Consider the following 16,110-nt stretch of genomic DNA (forward strand, 5'->3'; position numbering starts at 1 on the left):
AGATAGATCAAAATATTGTACTACAGTATTATACATCTTAAAAAGGTCTTCAAAAAAGTCCACGATGATATATGTCTATTTCTGAGGGATAGCCCACAACAACCATTTTTTATCCTTTATTTTTTTCGAGAAATAATGGCTTATTTTCGAAGCGATTTTAAACAAAAATTTTAGCATTAAATGGTAACCAATTAAGTACCTTAATTACATTGTGCGTTAAATGAATATACATAGATCAATATGGCCCTTTACAGAAATTTAAATGATTATTTTCGAAGATATTAAGGATTTAAAACGCAGGGATATAGTGGTTTGCATTGTCTAACGACTGAAAAAGTGAACGGTATAAGACATTCTGTAGTATATTTAGGGGCAGCGTTGCAGAGAAGCCTGGGTGGGTCGCTAATTAAAATATAAAATTAAATAAAACTGCATTTTAAAATAATTACCATTTAATGGGAAAACAAATTTACACTTTCATATACAATTATCGCATTAATCACTTTGAAATGTGTTGATTAATTATTTATTTACAATGAATAATATATACTATAATTTTATATACCCATAACATTACAAATAATACAATGAACAGTTAAGAAGACTGTAATTAAAAAAGGCACAATATATTATCATTGCCTATTACTTTAGACATTAAATTTACAATCCGTAAAATCAAATAAATTCATTATTTAACAAATATCATAATTAAAACATAATATATGGCTGTTTTAAAAGTAAAAGTTTAAAAGCATTCAACGATTCCTATTTTATGATAAATTGAAATTATTACTAAATAATATTTGGGATGTTATTTTATTCCTAAAAATTTTAGTATTAAATCCAGTTGTAAATTGTTGATGTAAGAAATATAATAGGTAGAACTAAAATTGGAAGTATTATTGGGACTTACATTAAGGAAAGACATAGTTCTGAACTAAAATGTCAACAATAAGTTTTTCGTTCGTTCGCACACAACTGTTTTTTGATATCTTAAAATGAATGTTTCTTATCAAATAACATAACAGCGCGTTGATGTGTTATAATAAATATATATATATTTTATTAAAGAATAATGAATTAAATTAAAAACCAAATCAATTTGAAGAACTTTCTCTGGTTAAGCAGTCTTTGACGAAATACGTTATTGTTATTTTCTTTATTTTTCCAAACGAAAATATCTTCAATTTATCTTTTTACATAATTATATATTGGAATGAAAAATTTTAGCACCTTTTGTATTAAAACCGACTCGATTCATCGTTGCCAGTAACAGTGTAGTGACATTCTGAGGTAAATTAAGCAATTAGCTATTTGCATCTTTGCTTATATACCTTTTTCATGATAAAATTTCATCAAAGAGTTGCTTATGTAATAAGCAGAGGTAAGTAAAAAAGAAAGATTCAAAGGATTGATTAAGAAATGCATTTGCAAGATCCATTGATAAGATATGGTATAGATTCTTAAAAGAAATAATATTACCAAGAACATCAACTAATTATACTGATACTGGCGTTATTCGTTTCTCGATAACAAGCTTGATAAATGCACAATTTGTAACTTTATGTTTTATTTTTAAACATTATTCAATTGTGCAGTGCCGTGGTGACAACGTGAAGGGCAATAGATGCACTTTCATTTAGAGCTTAACCTTCCTAAAGTATGTTTTATCATATTTGTGTTCACATGTGTACTACTTTAGGCGTGCTCTTTCCTCGCAGCCAGTTGAGAAGAACTGTTGGAGTACTTTGGGTGTCTCGTGCTATAAATAAATAAGGAAAGATTGAGTAAACATTAATTATTAAAATTATTATTAAAAAAATATTTGTACAAGTATGCTCAACAAAGCACTTTTGAATCGACATGTTTGACGATAGTATTTATAAAGCTACCATAGATTCGAATGGACAAACTTACTAGGCTTGACCTAAACTTGTGAGTTATGGTTATGGGAGTGAGGGATATAGGGAGTTTGTCTATTATACGTACTACTATCGTACGCAGCCCACTGAAAACCGTGGTCGAAATTGATCGGTAGGGCGTCCTCAGTGGAATGCTCGATCGGTAGGGCAACATATGTGCTGTGTGTACACAATTGACAATAATTTGCAAAATACATGCACATTACACACAATCACATACACGGCAGATGTGCACACTTTTATTAAATGGCTTAAGACTCACAAAGTGTATGATGAGCTTGAGTCAGTTGTTCAACCGCCTCCGCTGGTAAGTTGGCGACATCTCGTTGCAATAGACGCATGCCTAGCTGCCGCTGTTCACTCTCGTGTCGGAAGCGCACATCTCGACTGTGTTTCACACTACGCAATTCAGTCAACCTGTAACAATAATTAAGTAAGGGAATCAAATATATTGAGCAGCGAAAGTAACTTTGAGATTAATTACACATTTATCTAACAATAAATGATTAATTCAAAAAGGCCACAAAATCTATTACTGGATATTTCATAAGTTCAGTGTCATAATTCAGGTCCTTTAAATTTTTGTGGTTAAAATTTTTTCCCCAAAATAATGAGAAATAATTTATTGCAGGTTATATCTTACTATATTTGGCGTTCCAATCAACGTTAGCTTTAAATAGATATTAATTTTTAGGCCACTACTGTTTTTTTTTTTTATACTTTCTAAGTTTTTGAATTAGATAAAATATTTGCAAGTGAATTTTGATAAAATAAAGCGACTGACTTAAATAAAAACATAACTATGTATTTTAAAGCCAGTTTACTTTTTAGTTTGTGTCACTACTCTAAAAATAAATAGACTACTCTAAAAATAGATATATAAAAATAAATAAATAGAGAAACATTACAGAAAATTAAATTAGATATTTAGAAATAACAGAATACTTTATAATTAACAGAAACCTTTGCGGTAAAAAATAAGACAGATTCGTTATAAAGACAGACAAAAATCTCAGTTCAAAGTTAGTTTTTCTTTATATAAAATAAAATAATCCATACAGTATGTGAGTAAAATTACTTACTTGGCTTGTAGCTTTGGTCTATCTCCATCAGGATCACTTATACTACTGCTGCGTGACGTTTGCCCTTTATGCGTATCGACAAACTGACGCTCTTTTTCAATATTAAAAGTGGGCAAATCTGATATTCCTTCGTGACTCGAGCTTATAGAAATATCTAATCCTGCGGAATTACAACGCGACTTCAATTCTTCGTAAGACCGTAAACTATCAGAGAGACGTAACTGTAGCGTATCTCTTTCTTCCAGTAACTGAGTCAATTCCATGGTAAGTTCTTCACACCGTACGTCTCTTTGATGCAACATATACAACGCCAAATCTAACTCGGCTCTCGGTACAGCATCCAAAAGATCTTTATCCAGACTAGCTGCTGATATTCCACTTTCTTGAGCCTGCTTTGTATCAGATGAAAATGTTACATGTTTCTCTATTTTACTCGCTGCCCTCAATGTATCCTCTAAACTAGATATTTCATCCTTTAGCGTTACTATTTCCAATTCTTGACTTTCTAAAACTGTTTGCGTTTCAGCAGCTCTATTTGCATATTCCTCCAAAACTTTATTTAAATCACTTATTTGTTTGTTAAGATTTGTACACTCGATAATTTTTTCTTTTAGTGATTCAGAGATACTGTTCTTTTCATCTTCAATATCTTTATGGATCTTATCAAAGCGGTCAGTATTTTCATGCATTTTTAATCTTAAAATTGCTAATTCGGATTCCTTTTCATAGGTTAAGTCCTCAACTTTCTTTTCGTATTCAATCAACTGCTTTCTTACATTTTCAAATTCTTCATTTCTTTGCGTTAAGGTTATTGTAAAGTCTCTTGTTTTTTGAAATATCTCACTTTCTTTAACCTGAAGCTGCTTAGACAAGTCTACTAATTTATTTTCATAAACATTTCGTATTTCCTCAATTTGTTGATTTAAGTTAACATTAACAGACGCGGTTGCTTCTAATTCCGTTCGGAGATTTTTCAGTGTACTTTCATAATCGTCGCAGCGTAATTGATTTTTGTTATTTAATTCTTGGAGCATTTTTTCATATTCTTCTTGTTGGACAAGAATTTTATTTTCATGTATTAGTTTCTCATCTTCCATTTCTGAACGAAGCATTTCAAGTTCGTTTATTATTTCAGCATATTTAAGTTGAAGACTTCTTAGTTGTTCCTCTTTTTCTTGTAACTTATTTTGCAAAGAACTAATTTGTTCTGACAAAACAATTTTATTTGTTTCTTCTTGACTGGATGACTGAACATTTTCAAGAAGTTGTTCATACTTAGCCTCTGCTGCAGTTAATTGTGTTCTAAGATCACATTCTATTTGTTGAAACTCAGATTCCCTCTGTCCTAAGTGTTGCTTCCATAACTCAGCAATTTCAAATCCTCTTTGGTCCATAGCGCTTGATATTGACGAACGTAGCTCAGTAACAGTTGATAAAAGTTGGTCGTTTTCTGAATTAAGGTTTTGTAATTTTGCATTAAGATCGCTTAATTGTTTTTCACAATCAATAATTTTTTCCGACAGACATTTGTTTTCCTGTTCAAGGTCACAATTCTTTTTAGCTGCTTCATCGAGATTTTGCTTTAAATTTAAACAATGCTCTTCCAAAGTGCTATACTTTTCTGCTAGTTCGAAAGCATTAACTTCGTGTTTGTTCTGTACATGGAGTTTTTCAGGAGACTGGGTCTTTTGAAGCTTTATATTATCAAGTTCAGCATTTAATGCAGTTATCTTTGAAGTGGCTTCGTTTTCTAAAAGTTTTAGAGATTGAACTTCTTCTATAAGTAAACGATTTTTGTCTAAGAGTTCATTCTCACACATTTTATATGTAAACTGATTTTCTTCAACAATTTCTTTTAAATGGTCATTTTCAGTCAATAATTCACCGTATTGATTTTCTATTTTTTGTAAATTTTCATTAAGCGTCGCCTTATTTTCTTCTAATTTCTTACATTTATCATTAAGTTCGTCAATGTGCAGTTTTAATTTTTCACAATCAGTACATAATTTTCTTTCTTCTAATTGTTGTTTATGATAGTTTAGTTCGCTTTCCAACAGTTCTTTTTGCGCTGTTAATTCTTTGTTATACTCATTAACATTGTGGCAGTTATCGCAGGTTAAAGTTGATTGTTGATGTAATTTCTGAGTAAGTATATTTATTTCACCCTTTAATTGTTCTTGTTGCATGGATAATTCCTTATTTTGGGAATTTATATTATCAATTATCAATTGTAATTCATCATTTTCTTTCTCTAATTTTAATAACTCGTCGTTTACTTTCGTTTCTTTAAAGATTCGCTGGTTTGATATAGACTGCGGATTTGGGCTGGAATCCTTACCATCACCTTCCCATTGTAAGGAAGAAAATTTATCATTTACTTGCTTAAAATGAAACTTCCACATTTCTAACTCGTTATCCATTTTCTCTTTCATTTCCAATAATCTGTCATTAGCATTTTTGAACACTTCGTTTTGTTTCTTTAGGGCTTCTTTTTCAAGTTTTTCTTTATTAAGGTCTGTATTAAGCTCCTGAACTTTCTTCTCTAATTCTTCAACATTGTTTGATAATTCATTTTCTATAGTCATATCAAGCATAGATGATTGAGAAATTTTTTTTGTTAATTGTAACTCCTTTGATAGCATATCATTTGTAACTTTTAACTCTTTTAATTTCTTTAAAGCTTTCAATAGCTTAGTGTTCGAGGTTTCTACTTCCTGTTTCAGTTTGTTATTTGTTTCGTTAAGCTGTTGAATTTGTTGATACAACTGTGAAGAACCTGGTGTTATAACCTCTGATTCTTCGGTACTTTCAAGCCCCCAACCTTCCTCAGAATTAAAAGGATCACTTTCTTCTTTAACGTCATCTTCTTTGTAGCAAAGGTATGTTTTTTTCGGTACAATCACTTCCTCTGTTACACCTTCCGAGATTGAACGCGTCTTTCTTGGATTTGTCTGGATATTTTCAGATACGTTTTTAACTACAAGTTGCATGTCAGGTTGAAGCAGTTCAGCGTCCGATATTATCTGTGATTGAAGTGATAAAATATCAACCGGTTTTGATTCATTGTCCATAGCTTCTATAGTAGATGAAATAGTCATTCCTTCAGTTTTTGGTATGTTCATTTCGAAAAATAGTTTTTTGTTATCCATTATCTGTTTAATTTGTTCATCTTTCTGTGTTAGTAAATTATTAAGGTGATCGTTATTTTCTTTCAAAAGGTTGATATCTTTGATTAAATTATTTATTTGTGAATTTGAGTCTTCGATTTTTTTAACCAATTCGGTATTTTTATTTTCTAACTCTGATATTTGGGACAAATATTGAGCTTGTAAATGTTGTACTTTATTACTAAGTTCTATAATTTCTTGATTTTTAGAATTGAGCATTGAATTTATCTTATTAATTTCGCTTATGTACTGTTCTGTATAATCAGGTGATATTTCTTTATCTTTGTGAGTCGATTTTTCAACTAACATCTGATTTTCAAGAGCCATCTCATTAAGATTTATGTTTTGGCGCTCAATAGTAGATTTATACTCATTTAGTTTTGATTCCAGCTTACACACATGATCATTGATTTTTTCATACTTTTCACTTAATTGCTTTTTTTCTTTAATAGCATTTTCAATTTGTGTATTAAATTCTGATTCTAACTCTTCTATATCCCGTTTCTTTTGTCCTAGCAAAGTATTATGCTCGTTTGTAATTCTTTTAATATTTGATTCTAGTTCTCGAATATTCGATTGATATGTTGATATATCAGTTTCTATAGTATCGACTTTGGATGCCTTCATTTCTAATATACTATACCTGTTTTGCAAATCCGTATACAATTTTTGTATGTTTTGGTATTCATCATTAAGATTTTGCATTTTGAAGTGCAATTCTTTATTTTCACTTTCGATTTCCTTTAATTGTTTTTCAACAACTCTATCATTATCGATAAGTACTGCCAATCTAGTTACTAATTCGTCTTCTTGATTTCTGTACTCACTATAAGCTTTCTGTTTTTCATGTAGTTGAATATCCAGATTATCAGCTTTCCGTTCTAAAGATTGGCGCCCGTTCTCCATAGTTGAAATGCTTTCTTCTAGCCGGTATATTCTGTTTTTGTATTTATCGATTTCTGACTGTAAGCTTTCGATATACATATCACGTTCCTGTACCTTTGCATCATGACCAAATTGCACTTGCGTTAACTTTTCATTCAAATTTTCAACTTGACTAGATAAAGCAGTAATTTGCTCTAGTTTTTGATTTATATCAGCTTCCAAACATGATAATTTAGTTAATAAGTTGGCATTATTTTTTTGGTCAATTTCAAATTCCACTATTTTATTATTCAAACTCTCAATTTGCACCGTAAGTTTATTATTTTCGTCACGAGCAAAATATAAATCTTTGTTTATTAAATCCAATGATTCATTTAATTTTGTAATCGTTTCTACATCGTTAGCATGGTTTTTACGTAAATTTTCGATCTGTGATTGTAAATGTAAAATTTCTTGTGACTTCTGCTCGAGTAAAATTTTTTGAGTTTGCAAACGGTTGAATTCTTCTTCTGCATGCTTCAATTTTTCTTGTAATGCAGGTATGGTTTCTACTTGAATCAAAAGCTGCTCATAATGTTCAGTTTTATTTTGAAGTTGTTTTTGGGTTTCGTGATATTGATTTTCCAATTCAGAGTACATTGCGGATTTTTTCTTTATATTAACAGCAAATTTTTTCAACTTCTCCATCAATTCTTTATTTTTAACTTCAACGGCAGATAATTGTTCATTTTTATCAAGCGAAACAGAATTCAATTTATCTTTAGCGTTATCATACAACTTTGTGAGTTCGTTGATTTCATTGCTCTTTTGCACAACAATATTATGCAATTTTTCATTTTCTATTGATTCTTTTCTTAACTGTAACTTTATTTCATGTATTTCTTCATCACGTTCTTTAGCTTGTAATAAAACAGTTGATAATTCATCAACTTGTTTTTGTTGTTGTAACTGGGTATCTTTAATAAGGTTTTGTTTTTCTTTTAACAATTCTTGCAATTTTTGTATTTCTAATTCGAGGTTGCTACTTTTATTTTCTAGTTTGGATTTTAATGACAGTAATTGTACTTTTTCTTCTTCAAGTGTTCTCAATTTTTCCTCATAGTCAGACAAAGTTTTTTGATAAAGCGAAATTTGTTTATTTAAAGATTTTATATGTTCCGAGTTCTGATCTTTTGCCTTTTCGTCTTCAAGTAAATCAACGGTAGATTTAAGTTTTTGTGATAGGTCATTTAACTTAGTTATTTGGTTTATATATTCTGATATTTCTTTATCTTTCTGTTGCAAAGTATTACTATAGTTAATAACTTGTTTTTCATATTCTAACAAAATGTTTTCCAACTCATGAATTCTTGAGTCACGAGCATTTAAAGCTGCATTATATTCTTGATGGACTTTTTGTATCTCACTTTGCAATAGTTCATGTGTTTGTGTAAGGTGTAAATTATGTTCTGCTTTGTTCTCATTACTTAGATTTTCTATTTCTTTCTTTAATTGATTATTCTCATCAGTTAGCTTATTGATAGCTTTCTCCTTCGATGCAATGTTTTGTAATATCTCGTTGTGTTTTTCTTGCTGTTCTTCCAATGATAGTATTTTCATTTGACAATCACCAATTTCGTCTTCTCTTTCTTTTATGGTATTTTTTAGTTTAAGAATTTCTTTTGTTAACTGTTTTACAGACTTCATTCTACTAGCTCCTTTATCTCCAATTATTTTGTCATCTTGATGTATTGTTTCTCCTACTGACCCGTCTATTACATCCTCAACACTTAATGGTTTGACTGCTTCTGCAGTTTCTCTTAATATTTCACTCTTCTCGTGTTTAAGCTCATCTATCTGCTGATTTAGTTCGTCATTTAGAGAAATAAGTTTATTCTTTTCGTCATCTAGTTTATGAACACTATTTCTTAAGCTATCACATTGATCTTTTAACTCTCTTATATCTTTGTTTAAAGATTCATTTTCTAACGATAAATTATTCATTTTTTCCATCACTTCTTGTCTTTCACTTGTAAACAATTCTATTTTATTTTTTAGTTCAATACTTTCTTCCATTAATTTTTCTTTTTGCTCGTGGCTTTGAGAAATGTAGTTTTCTGAATTACCATCTTCAATTTTCTTTTCTGTTTGAAGAGATTTATTATATTCCTCAAGTTCTAGTTTCTCTTGTGTTGTTAATGACTCTACAATCTCTATCGATTCAGCTGAACTTACTTTTTCAGCACTTAATTTTTCTAATTTGTCACTAAGCTCAATATTTTCTTGAATATAATTTTCCAACTTTTGAATTAACTCTTCTTTTTCTTCTTGCAGAATTTTTATACTTCCATTTAATTGCTCTTTATCCAATTTTAAGTTATCTATTATCAGATCTAGCTCTTTTTTAGATGCTTGCAACTGATCAATTTGCTCTTCTAATTGAACAGACTTCATTTCTGAACATACTTGCTCATTTTGAATAAAGGATATATCTGCCAGTTTATCTTCCATTTCTAAATTCTTCTGTTGTAAACTATGAAGCTCTGAAACATGATTAAAATGTCAGTCTAGAAACTTAATATTTTAATTCATCATTCGATGTGCAATCGAAACTTTTGGTATTTTATTTTTATTTTTTAGTATAACATCAAGAGAATGAAACTCATACGAATTGAAAGTTACAACAGTGCAATAGACATGCATAAAAAATATTTTGAAATTAATAAAATTATCAATACCAATTTCATATAAATTATAACATTTGTACCTTGAACCAAATCAAATTTCTGGGTTTCAAGTAAACTTATAGATTTAAGTCTTGCCTCAGCTAGATTTTCTGTTTCCACTAATTTCTTATAAACATCTGATTCAGTCACTGTAAAAAAAGATATGTGAATACAAACAATGAATTTTTAAAGTGTTTTTAATTCAGAGAAGTAAAGCTATACTTACATCTTCCACTATCATAATCGACCAAATGTAGTTGAAGGTTACCTTTTTCTTCTTCCAATTCTGCTACCTTTTGTGTGAGTTGGTGTATCTCCTCATTTAACTTTACTATTTCACCGTTAGCGTCAGATACTTTACTAAAGTTTTCAATCGTCTTTTGCATTTGCTTAAGTTTTAATTTGAAATTAGACTTTACTTTAATCATATTTTTATTTGCCACATCAATTTCATCATTAAGTGTGGCTATTTGATTTTGGGCGTCTGTTAATTTATTTTCTAAATCTTTTACGTTTGTCGACATTGTTTCTGTATCACCATCACCATCTTTTTTTATTGGTTGTTGTAAATCAACAAAAATGCCAATATCAATCATTTCTTTTTCTTTTTGTTTGTCAATTAATGATTGCAATTCACTTATCATTTCTCCTTTTTTATTATTTTCAAATTGAAGCTCAGTAATTAATGCGTCTTTTTCAGATATTAAATATTCTTTTTGTAAAATATCTTTATTAAGAGATTGAAGTATCATATCCAATTTTGGTTTGTCAGATTTACCTTTTTTGTCTTGTTCTTGTTGCATAGGTTCAGCTGACAAATGACTCCAAGGTGACTTCATTTTTGAAGCGGCATTTCTGCCACCTTTGCGCACAGGAAGAGGACTACCTTTTTTACTTGGTGAAATGTTAGTTTTTGTTTCTTGATTTATTAAAGCAAGTTGACTTTCAAATTCTTTATTTGCATGTCTTAATTCACAATTAATCTGTTCCAACAACTCAATTTTCTTTGTTAATTCTTCCATATTACTTATTTCAAGGGCTCCTTTTTCTTCTTGAGAATCTTTTTGATCTTCTTTAACTTCAGTTGTAGAGAAGTCTTCAAGCTGCTTAATTTTATCCTGTAATTCATTAATCTCTTTAATTTTGGAGTCCAACTCTTCTGCTAATTTAGAATGAGCAACACTGATATCAAATCTTGAATTTTCCAATATTGTATTAGCTTCCTCAAGATTTTTTATTTTATCATTTTTTTCATCAATTTCATTCATTAATTTTAATTTTTCTTCTTTCCATTCAGTTTCCATTGCTATAAAATTATTTTGCATCTTTATCATCTGCTGTTTGGTATCTTCTAGTAAATTAGTGGTATCTTTTTCTGAAAATTATTTATAATAATGTGAAATGTATGAGACTAATTTTCTATTAAGAATGTTTTTTATCAGTTTAGTATTGAATTATTTAAGAACTATTAATATAATCAATAGAATATCGCACAAATGTATTTGTTAAAACATCATAATTTTGCAATAATAAAAACACACTAATAAAATTCTACATTCATAATTTTTTTCACTAACCTTTTTTGCTCAAACTATCTGACATTAATGTTGTAGCTTTATTTTTTGCTTCTATTATTTGATCTTTCTCTGTGATTTTTTCTTGCAAATCTAAAATTGTAGTTTCCATTGCTTTGATTTTTACTTGCATTATACTTAGACTGTTATCTTTTTCTTTTATTAAATTTGAAAGTTTTGTGATGTCAGTTGTGTTAGAATCCTGTATATTTATAAAACTGAATATTAACAATAATACAATGATAGATAATTTATATGTAATAGAAAATGTGAGCCATAAGTACTGTTATCAGCTCTTATTACTTATAGGTTTGTCCAAGCAAACTTATAGTGGTTTTCTGTAATGTACTGTAATATAATTCTTACTAATTTTTAATTGTATTTTTATATATAGAATATAAAACACATAATTAGAAATTATTAATACATGTTAATGCCATATGTCTTCATACTGAAAAGTGAACCCACCTTTTTGACATCTAATGTATCAGTTATTGAATCTCTTCTGCTAGTTGGGACTACTTTTTTCATTGGCCTTTTACTTATTTCCTTATACTGTTTAATTCTTTCCATTAATATTTCCTTTTGTTTTAAAGTATTTGCCAGACTTTCACTAATTCCAGGAACTGAAATGAAAAAGGATGGCACAATAAAGTGTCTATAAAATATATAAAAAATGTATTTACTACTGTATATATAGAATATTCATAAATATATTGCCATTATACATTTTTTTATCATTGTTTTATAATCAGTATTAATCCTTACCCTGTCCTATGTGTAACATATGATATATGGTTATTGTTTAACTGCTGTGTTGGCTATTTGAACAGGAAAATTGTAAAAATAAATAAAATAAGCAGTGTTCCTTACTGTTTAGTGCATCTTGTACAGACATGGCAGTAGATGTATCAGTTGCAACAGAATAGCTAGTTTTTTCACTTATGGTGGTTGCCACCTCAGATGCAGTGTCTCCAGCATCTTCTTCTAGAAATACATAAAATAATAGATAACATTATTTTTTTTATAATAAAAATATTTTCTCATATTAAATTTATTCATCTGGATCAATAGATCAATAGATACTGGACATAAATAAGTTTGGTGTCTATTTATGTTCGAATTAGTGTTAGTCACAATGAAATTAATTAACCAGCTTATTTTTTTTACATTAGTTGTTTGGTTTTTGTGACTGCGGAAAAAGACTGCACAGTTGTGAGCCATTCCTCACCAAATGGCCGACCCAAGAGTTCAGCAGTAGCTTTGCGGTGTTCTTTAATCCTTTTTGATACAAGGGCAGCATTTTCTAAGCATTTCTGAGCTCTTTCAAATTTAATCTGCCTCTCTGAAGAGATTGAATGCTGCAAACAAAAATATAAATAATGTTGTCTTAGATTTTCGCGATTATTACACATTGAAATAAAACTAGTTTTAAACGGATTTAATCGCGTATATTAATTATTTTAACATGCCAACGTTTCGAGCACTTTGCAGTGTTCGTGGTCACGGGCAGACTGTCTGTTATCATTACAGTATGAATATTATTATGAAAAATAAATTATGACTTATAATTTTTAACTTACAAAAATATAGTAATTAAAACGTATTCATAACTTTTGTGTATGATTGTAATAAATGTTATTTTGTAATTCCACTTATTATAATGAAAGTCATTATTATCACTGTTACACAGCTATTATATACTTACTAGTGAAAGCAAAGTTATTTCATGTAAACAGAGACATATTATAATGATTCATGAACATAATATCAATACACCGAGTATTAAGTAAAAATGTTTTTATTAGAATTATTTATTAAGAAATTTATTATATAATATTTAATCATATAAATATTTCCTAAAAACCGAAGATAAAGGACCTTGCCTAACATGGAGCAATATGGACCAAATTGATCCAAGCATTACTTCATTTCGACGTCACTTAAATACATCATAGTATTATTTATTATTTACCTTGTTTTGGGTTACACTTCCTGCAATACTGGACACTTCACTTGGCGCTGCTAAATCAGAGTCAGAGACGTCAATTTTTTTATCCTGCCCAGGATTTTTATTGATGTTTGTACTTTCGGACATTGTATGTTTTCTTTTGCAAACATTAAAACGATGAATACTAATGCGATGACTCAGTAATAAAGAACAATATCACAACTGGATTAAATCGAGAAAATACAACACAAAGCAAATTACCAACTAAATACTTAATAATTTGCCACCACTTGGCACTTGTTATTGCTTGCCATTTTTCACGTACAGAATTTCATTATTTGAACCACGTCAGCACAGATTAGAAATATCACAGACTAAATTGTATTGAAATGTTATTGATTTTTTTTTGGTTTTAAGAGAGAAAAATTAACTATGATAATAAAATTAAAGTAAAGAATATGTATGAGGTAAACAACATATTATATCATGTATATGTATTGTAAATGTATATGTTACATTTTGATGATTATATTAGGAATAAGAATATAAATTGATAACTATTATTTATTTGAAATACATTTATAATTAATTAGTATTCAAAACATGCATGTTTAACCGGTAAAATCATTTAAATTAATCGACACGAATCGCATCATGATATCTGTGAAAGTACTTCACTAGTAACCTTTAATTGTCAATACTTTTATATTTGACAGAATTAAAGTAATAAAATAAAATACGCCAAAGATTTTATTCATTTATAAATATTCCCGTTTATGTTGCTATAAGTAAATTAATTAGATGGCTTCATCTCGTATCCAGGTATTTCCAATATAAAATAACATTAAACTTACAATATTTATTGCATCATGACAATTTATTGTCACTGTTGAACATAATGATCACCTTATCGGATGTAAAGTTAAAAAAGACAACAATGTTATTGTTTTTTATTTTAGGCAACCGCTCGCCAGTTGTCTAAAACGTTCAAGAAAAAGACAAGATTTGAAATTGGCATAGCCACTGACCTTCCACCTGCCTATAAGAAGTTCTGGCGAGAATGGAAAGTATTAAAACCTGCTGCAGTTCATTATGTCCCTCAAGAGAGTAAATGGAAACGTGATGAGTTAACGGGAGAGACATTGCCCGTACAAAATATCCCCATACCTTTGAAATACCCTTCTGAAATTCATGAGGGTATTTGGGGTGGGGAGGCCGTAATTAAAGGTTATTATAAATTAACTCGATTTTAATGATAATCAAATGTGCTTAAAATATAAAAAACTTATGTTTTCTATTAATATCATATCAATTTAAATTTACCTATAAAATTCTTTTGTGTATTTAACAAAATTGTTGATTCACATTTATTTATTTTAACACACATATTACATAATTTATTCCTCTTTAGGTTTTCAAAAGCGCGATCCCCGTCGTCGTAGAGTTCCACATTATTGGGTGCCTGTTCTCAAGAGAACTGTTGTAAAATCAGAAATATTAAATACAAATTTATCAGTAACTGTAACTGATAGAACTATTAAACTTATTAATGATCACTATGGATTTGATCATTACTTGCTTAAAACACCAGCCTGTGATTTGGTGTCTATGCTAGCCTTAAAGTTGAAAAAACAAATACTCATTGAACTGATGAATGGTTGCCCACGATATGAACATGACCCAGCAAAACAAAAAGATATTTACAATGAATATAAGACCTATTTGTCATCTGTAAGTGTAAATAAACATTTGGAACCTTTATATATTGTTGTCATTATACTGTGTATTTAAAATAAAAATAATTTAATTTTAGTACACGCCTGAAGAAATTGAATGGTATGGGTTAACCTGGTACGAAGCTCTTAGCAAAGTTGCTAAAATGAAGGAAGCTGCTAACAAACCGGTACCATTAAAGAGTATTTACAGAAAAAATTTAGTTGAAAAATTGAGAGCCGCTAATAAAGAAAGTGATAATAGTCCAGCTGAGGACATATCGTGAGTAATTGTGCTTTGTAATTTATCATGTACTAGTTTCCACTTGAATTTGCAAGGGGTAGGATTTATGTCCATTTCTTTACTCCTAATATGACGATACTACTATGACGATTCAAAAGTGCTTGTAAAAGCCTACTTGAATAAAGTATATTTTGATTTCACTATGTTACATGAAAATTTTGTGGTAATTGAATAGTTAAGTTGTGAAAGTGTAACAAACAAATAAACTCTCTTCTTCTTTTTTAATATTAGTTTTAGTGACATTTTTAACTTTGCCATTTCCTAAATTCAAATCATTTATAAAAAAATACATTGGTAAAGAAGGCATATTATTCGATACAAGATTATATTGATGATGAAAAAGCTGTTGAATGCTTGTTGACTTCCAGGATATATTACATACATATATAATTGCATTTAACTAACATGACTGTATTTTTAGATGTTAAAAAAAAGTAACTACTGAGTTTTTTGCTGGTTCTTCTCGGTGGAATCTACATTCCTAACCAGTCATAGCTTCACTTAATATAGTTTGTTAAATGATGATTCAAAAGTGCTTGTAAAAACCTACTTGAATAAAGTATATTTTGATTTGATTTGATTTGTGAAGCTGCAAATATGACTTGAATGTTATTGATTTAAAATATTTGTTATTACAGGACTACAACATCTTGGCTGTCAAAAATGAATCCATTTGGTAAGAAAGATGAAGCTTAGTGAATTATGTAGAATGTTATATAATATTAAATTGTTGTGTTATAGAAAAGAATGTATCCTTGAAAATAAATAGATAGACTACTGCCCAAGTTTTCTTTTATTCTGCAAAATA

At 29.2% G+C, this 16,110-nt stretch overlaps 2 protein-coding genes across 4 annotated transcripts; one reads left to right on the plus strand and one right to left on the minus strand.

Moving 5' to 3' along the window:
• Positions 1-577: 577 nt before the first annotated feature.
• Positions 578-13,621, minus strand: LOC125077948 (protein lava lamp-like). 3 transcript variants are annotated; one of them, XM_047690082.1, is made up of 10 exons: positions 13,311-13,621; positions 12,567-12,696; positions 12,209-12,319; positions 11,804-11,961; positions 11,339-11,537; positions 9,988-11,136; positions 9,803-9,910; positions 3,005-9,578; positions 2,185-2,339; positions 578-1,762 (listed from the first exon to the last, which is right to left on the minus strand). In XM_047690082.1, the coding sequence occupies exons 1-10, from the start codon at positions 13,431-13,433 to the stop codon at positions 1,683-1,685; spliced, it is 8,787 nt and encodes a 2,928-aa protein (XP_047546038.1). In that variant the 5' UTR covers positions 13,434-13,621; the 3' UTR covers positions 578-1,682. The 3 variants fall into 3 exon arrangements, with proteins under 3 accessions (XP_047546038.1, XP_047546037.1, XP_047546039.1); XM_047690081.1 differs by having other exon boundaries at positions 12,209-12,322; XM_047690083.1 differs by lacking the exons at positions 11,804-11,961; positions 12,209-12,319; positions 12,567-12,696; positions 13,311-13,621 and having other exon boundaries at positions 9,988-11,138; positions 11,340-11,445.
• A 350-nt stretch (positions 13,622-13,971) lies between these two features.
• LOC125077661 (39S ribosomal protein L28, mitochondrial) lies at positions 13,972-16,087 on the plus strand. The gene is made up of 5 exons (XM_047689653.1): positions 13,972-14,108; positions 14,246-14,513; positions 14,698-15,017; positions 15,100-15,281; positions 15,941-16,087. Exons 1-5 carry the CDS (start codon positions 14,088-14,090, stop codon positions 15,996-15,998), a joined length of 849 nt encoding a protein of 282 aa, XP_047545609.1. The 5' UTR covers positions 13,972-14,087; the 3' UTR covers positions 15,999-16,087.
• Positions 16,088-16,110: the final 23 nt, after the last annotated feature.

Source organism: Vanessa atalanta, chromosome 4 (genome assembly GCF_905147765.1).
Source record: "Vanessa atalanta chromosome 4, ilVanAtal1.2, whole genome shotgun sequence".
Lineage (NCBI taxonomy): Eukaryota > Metazoa > Arthropoda > Insecta > Lepidoptera > Nymphalidae > Vanessa > Vanessa atalanta.

Bases quoted from the DNA above. Each gene is read 5' to 3' on its own strand.
- LOC125077948 (XM_047690081.1), bottom strand. From the start codon at position 13,433: ATGTCCGAAAGTACAAACATCAATAAAAATCCTGGGCAGGATAAAAAA. The intron at 11,962-12,208 runs GTAAGGAACACT...TTTTCATTTCAG, and splicing joins TGTACAAGATGCACTAAACA to TTCCTGGAATTAGTGAAAGT. The intron at 11,538-11,803 runs GTGGGTTCACTT...ATAAATATACAG, and splicing joins ATACATTAGATGTCAAAAAG to GATTCTAACACAACTGACAT.
- LOC125077661 (XM_047689653.1), top strand. From the start codon at position 14,088: ATGGCTTCATCTCGTATCCAG. The intron at 14,109-14,245 runs GTATTTCCAATA...TTTTTATTTTAG, and splicing joins TGGCTTCATCTCGTATCCAG to GCAACCGCTCGCCAGTTGTC. The intron at 14,514-14,697 runs GTTATTATAAAT...ATTCCTCTTTAG, and splicing joins TGGGGAGGCCGTAATTAAAG to GTTTTCAAAAGCGCGATCCC.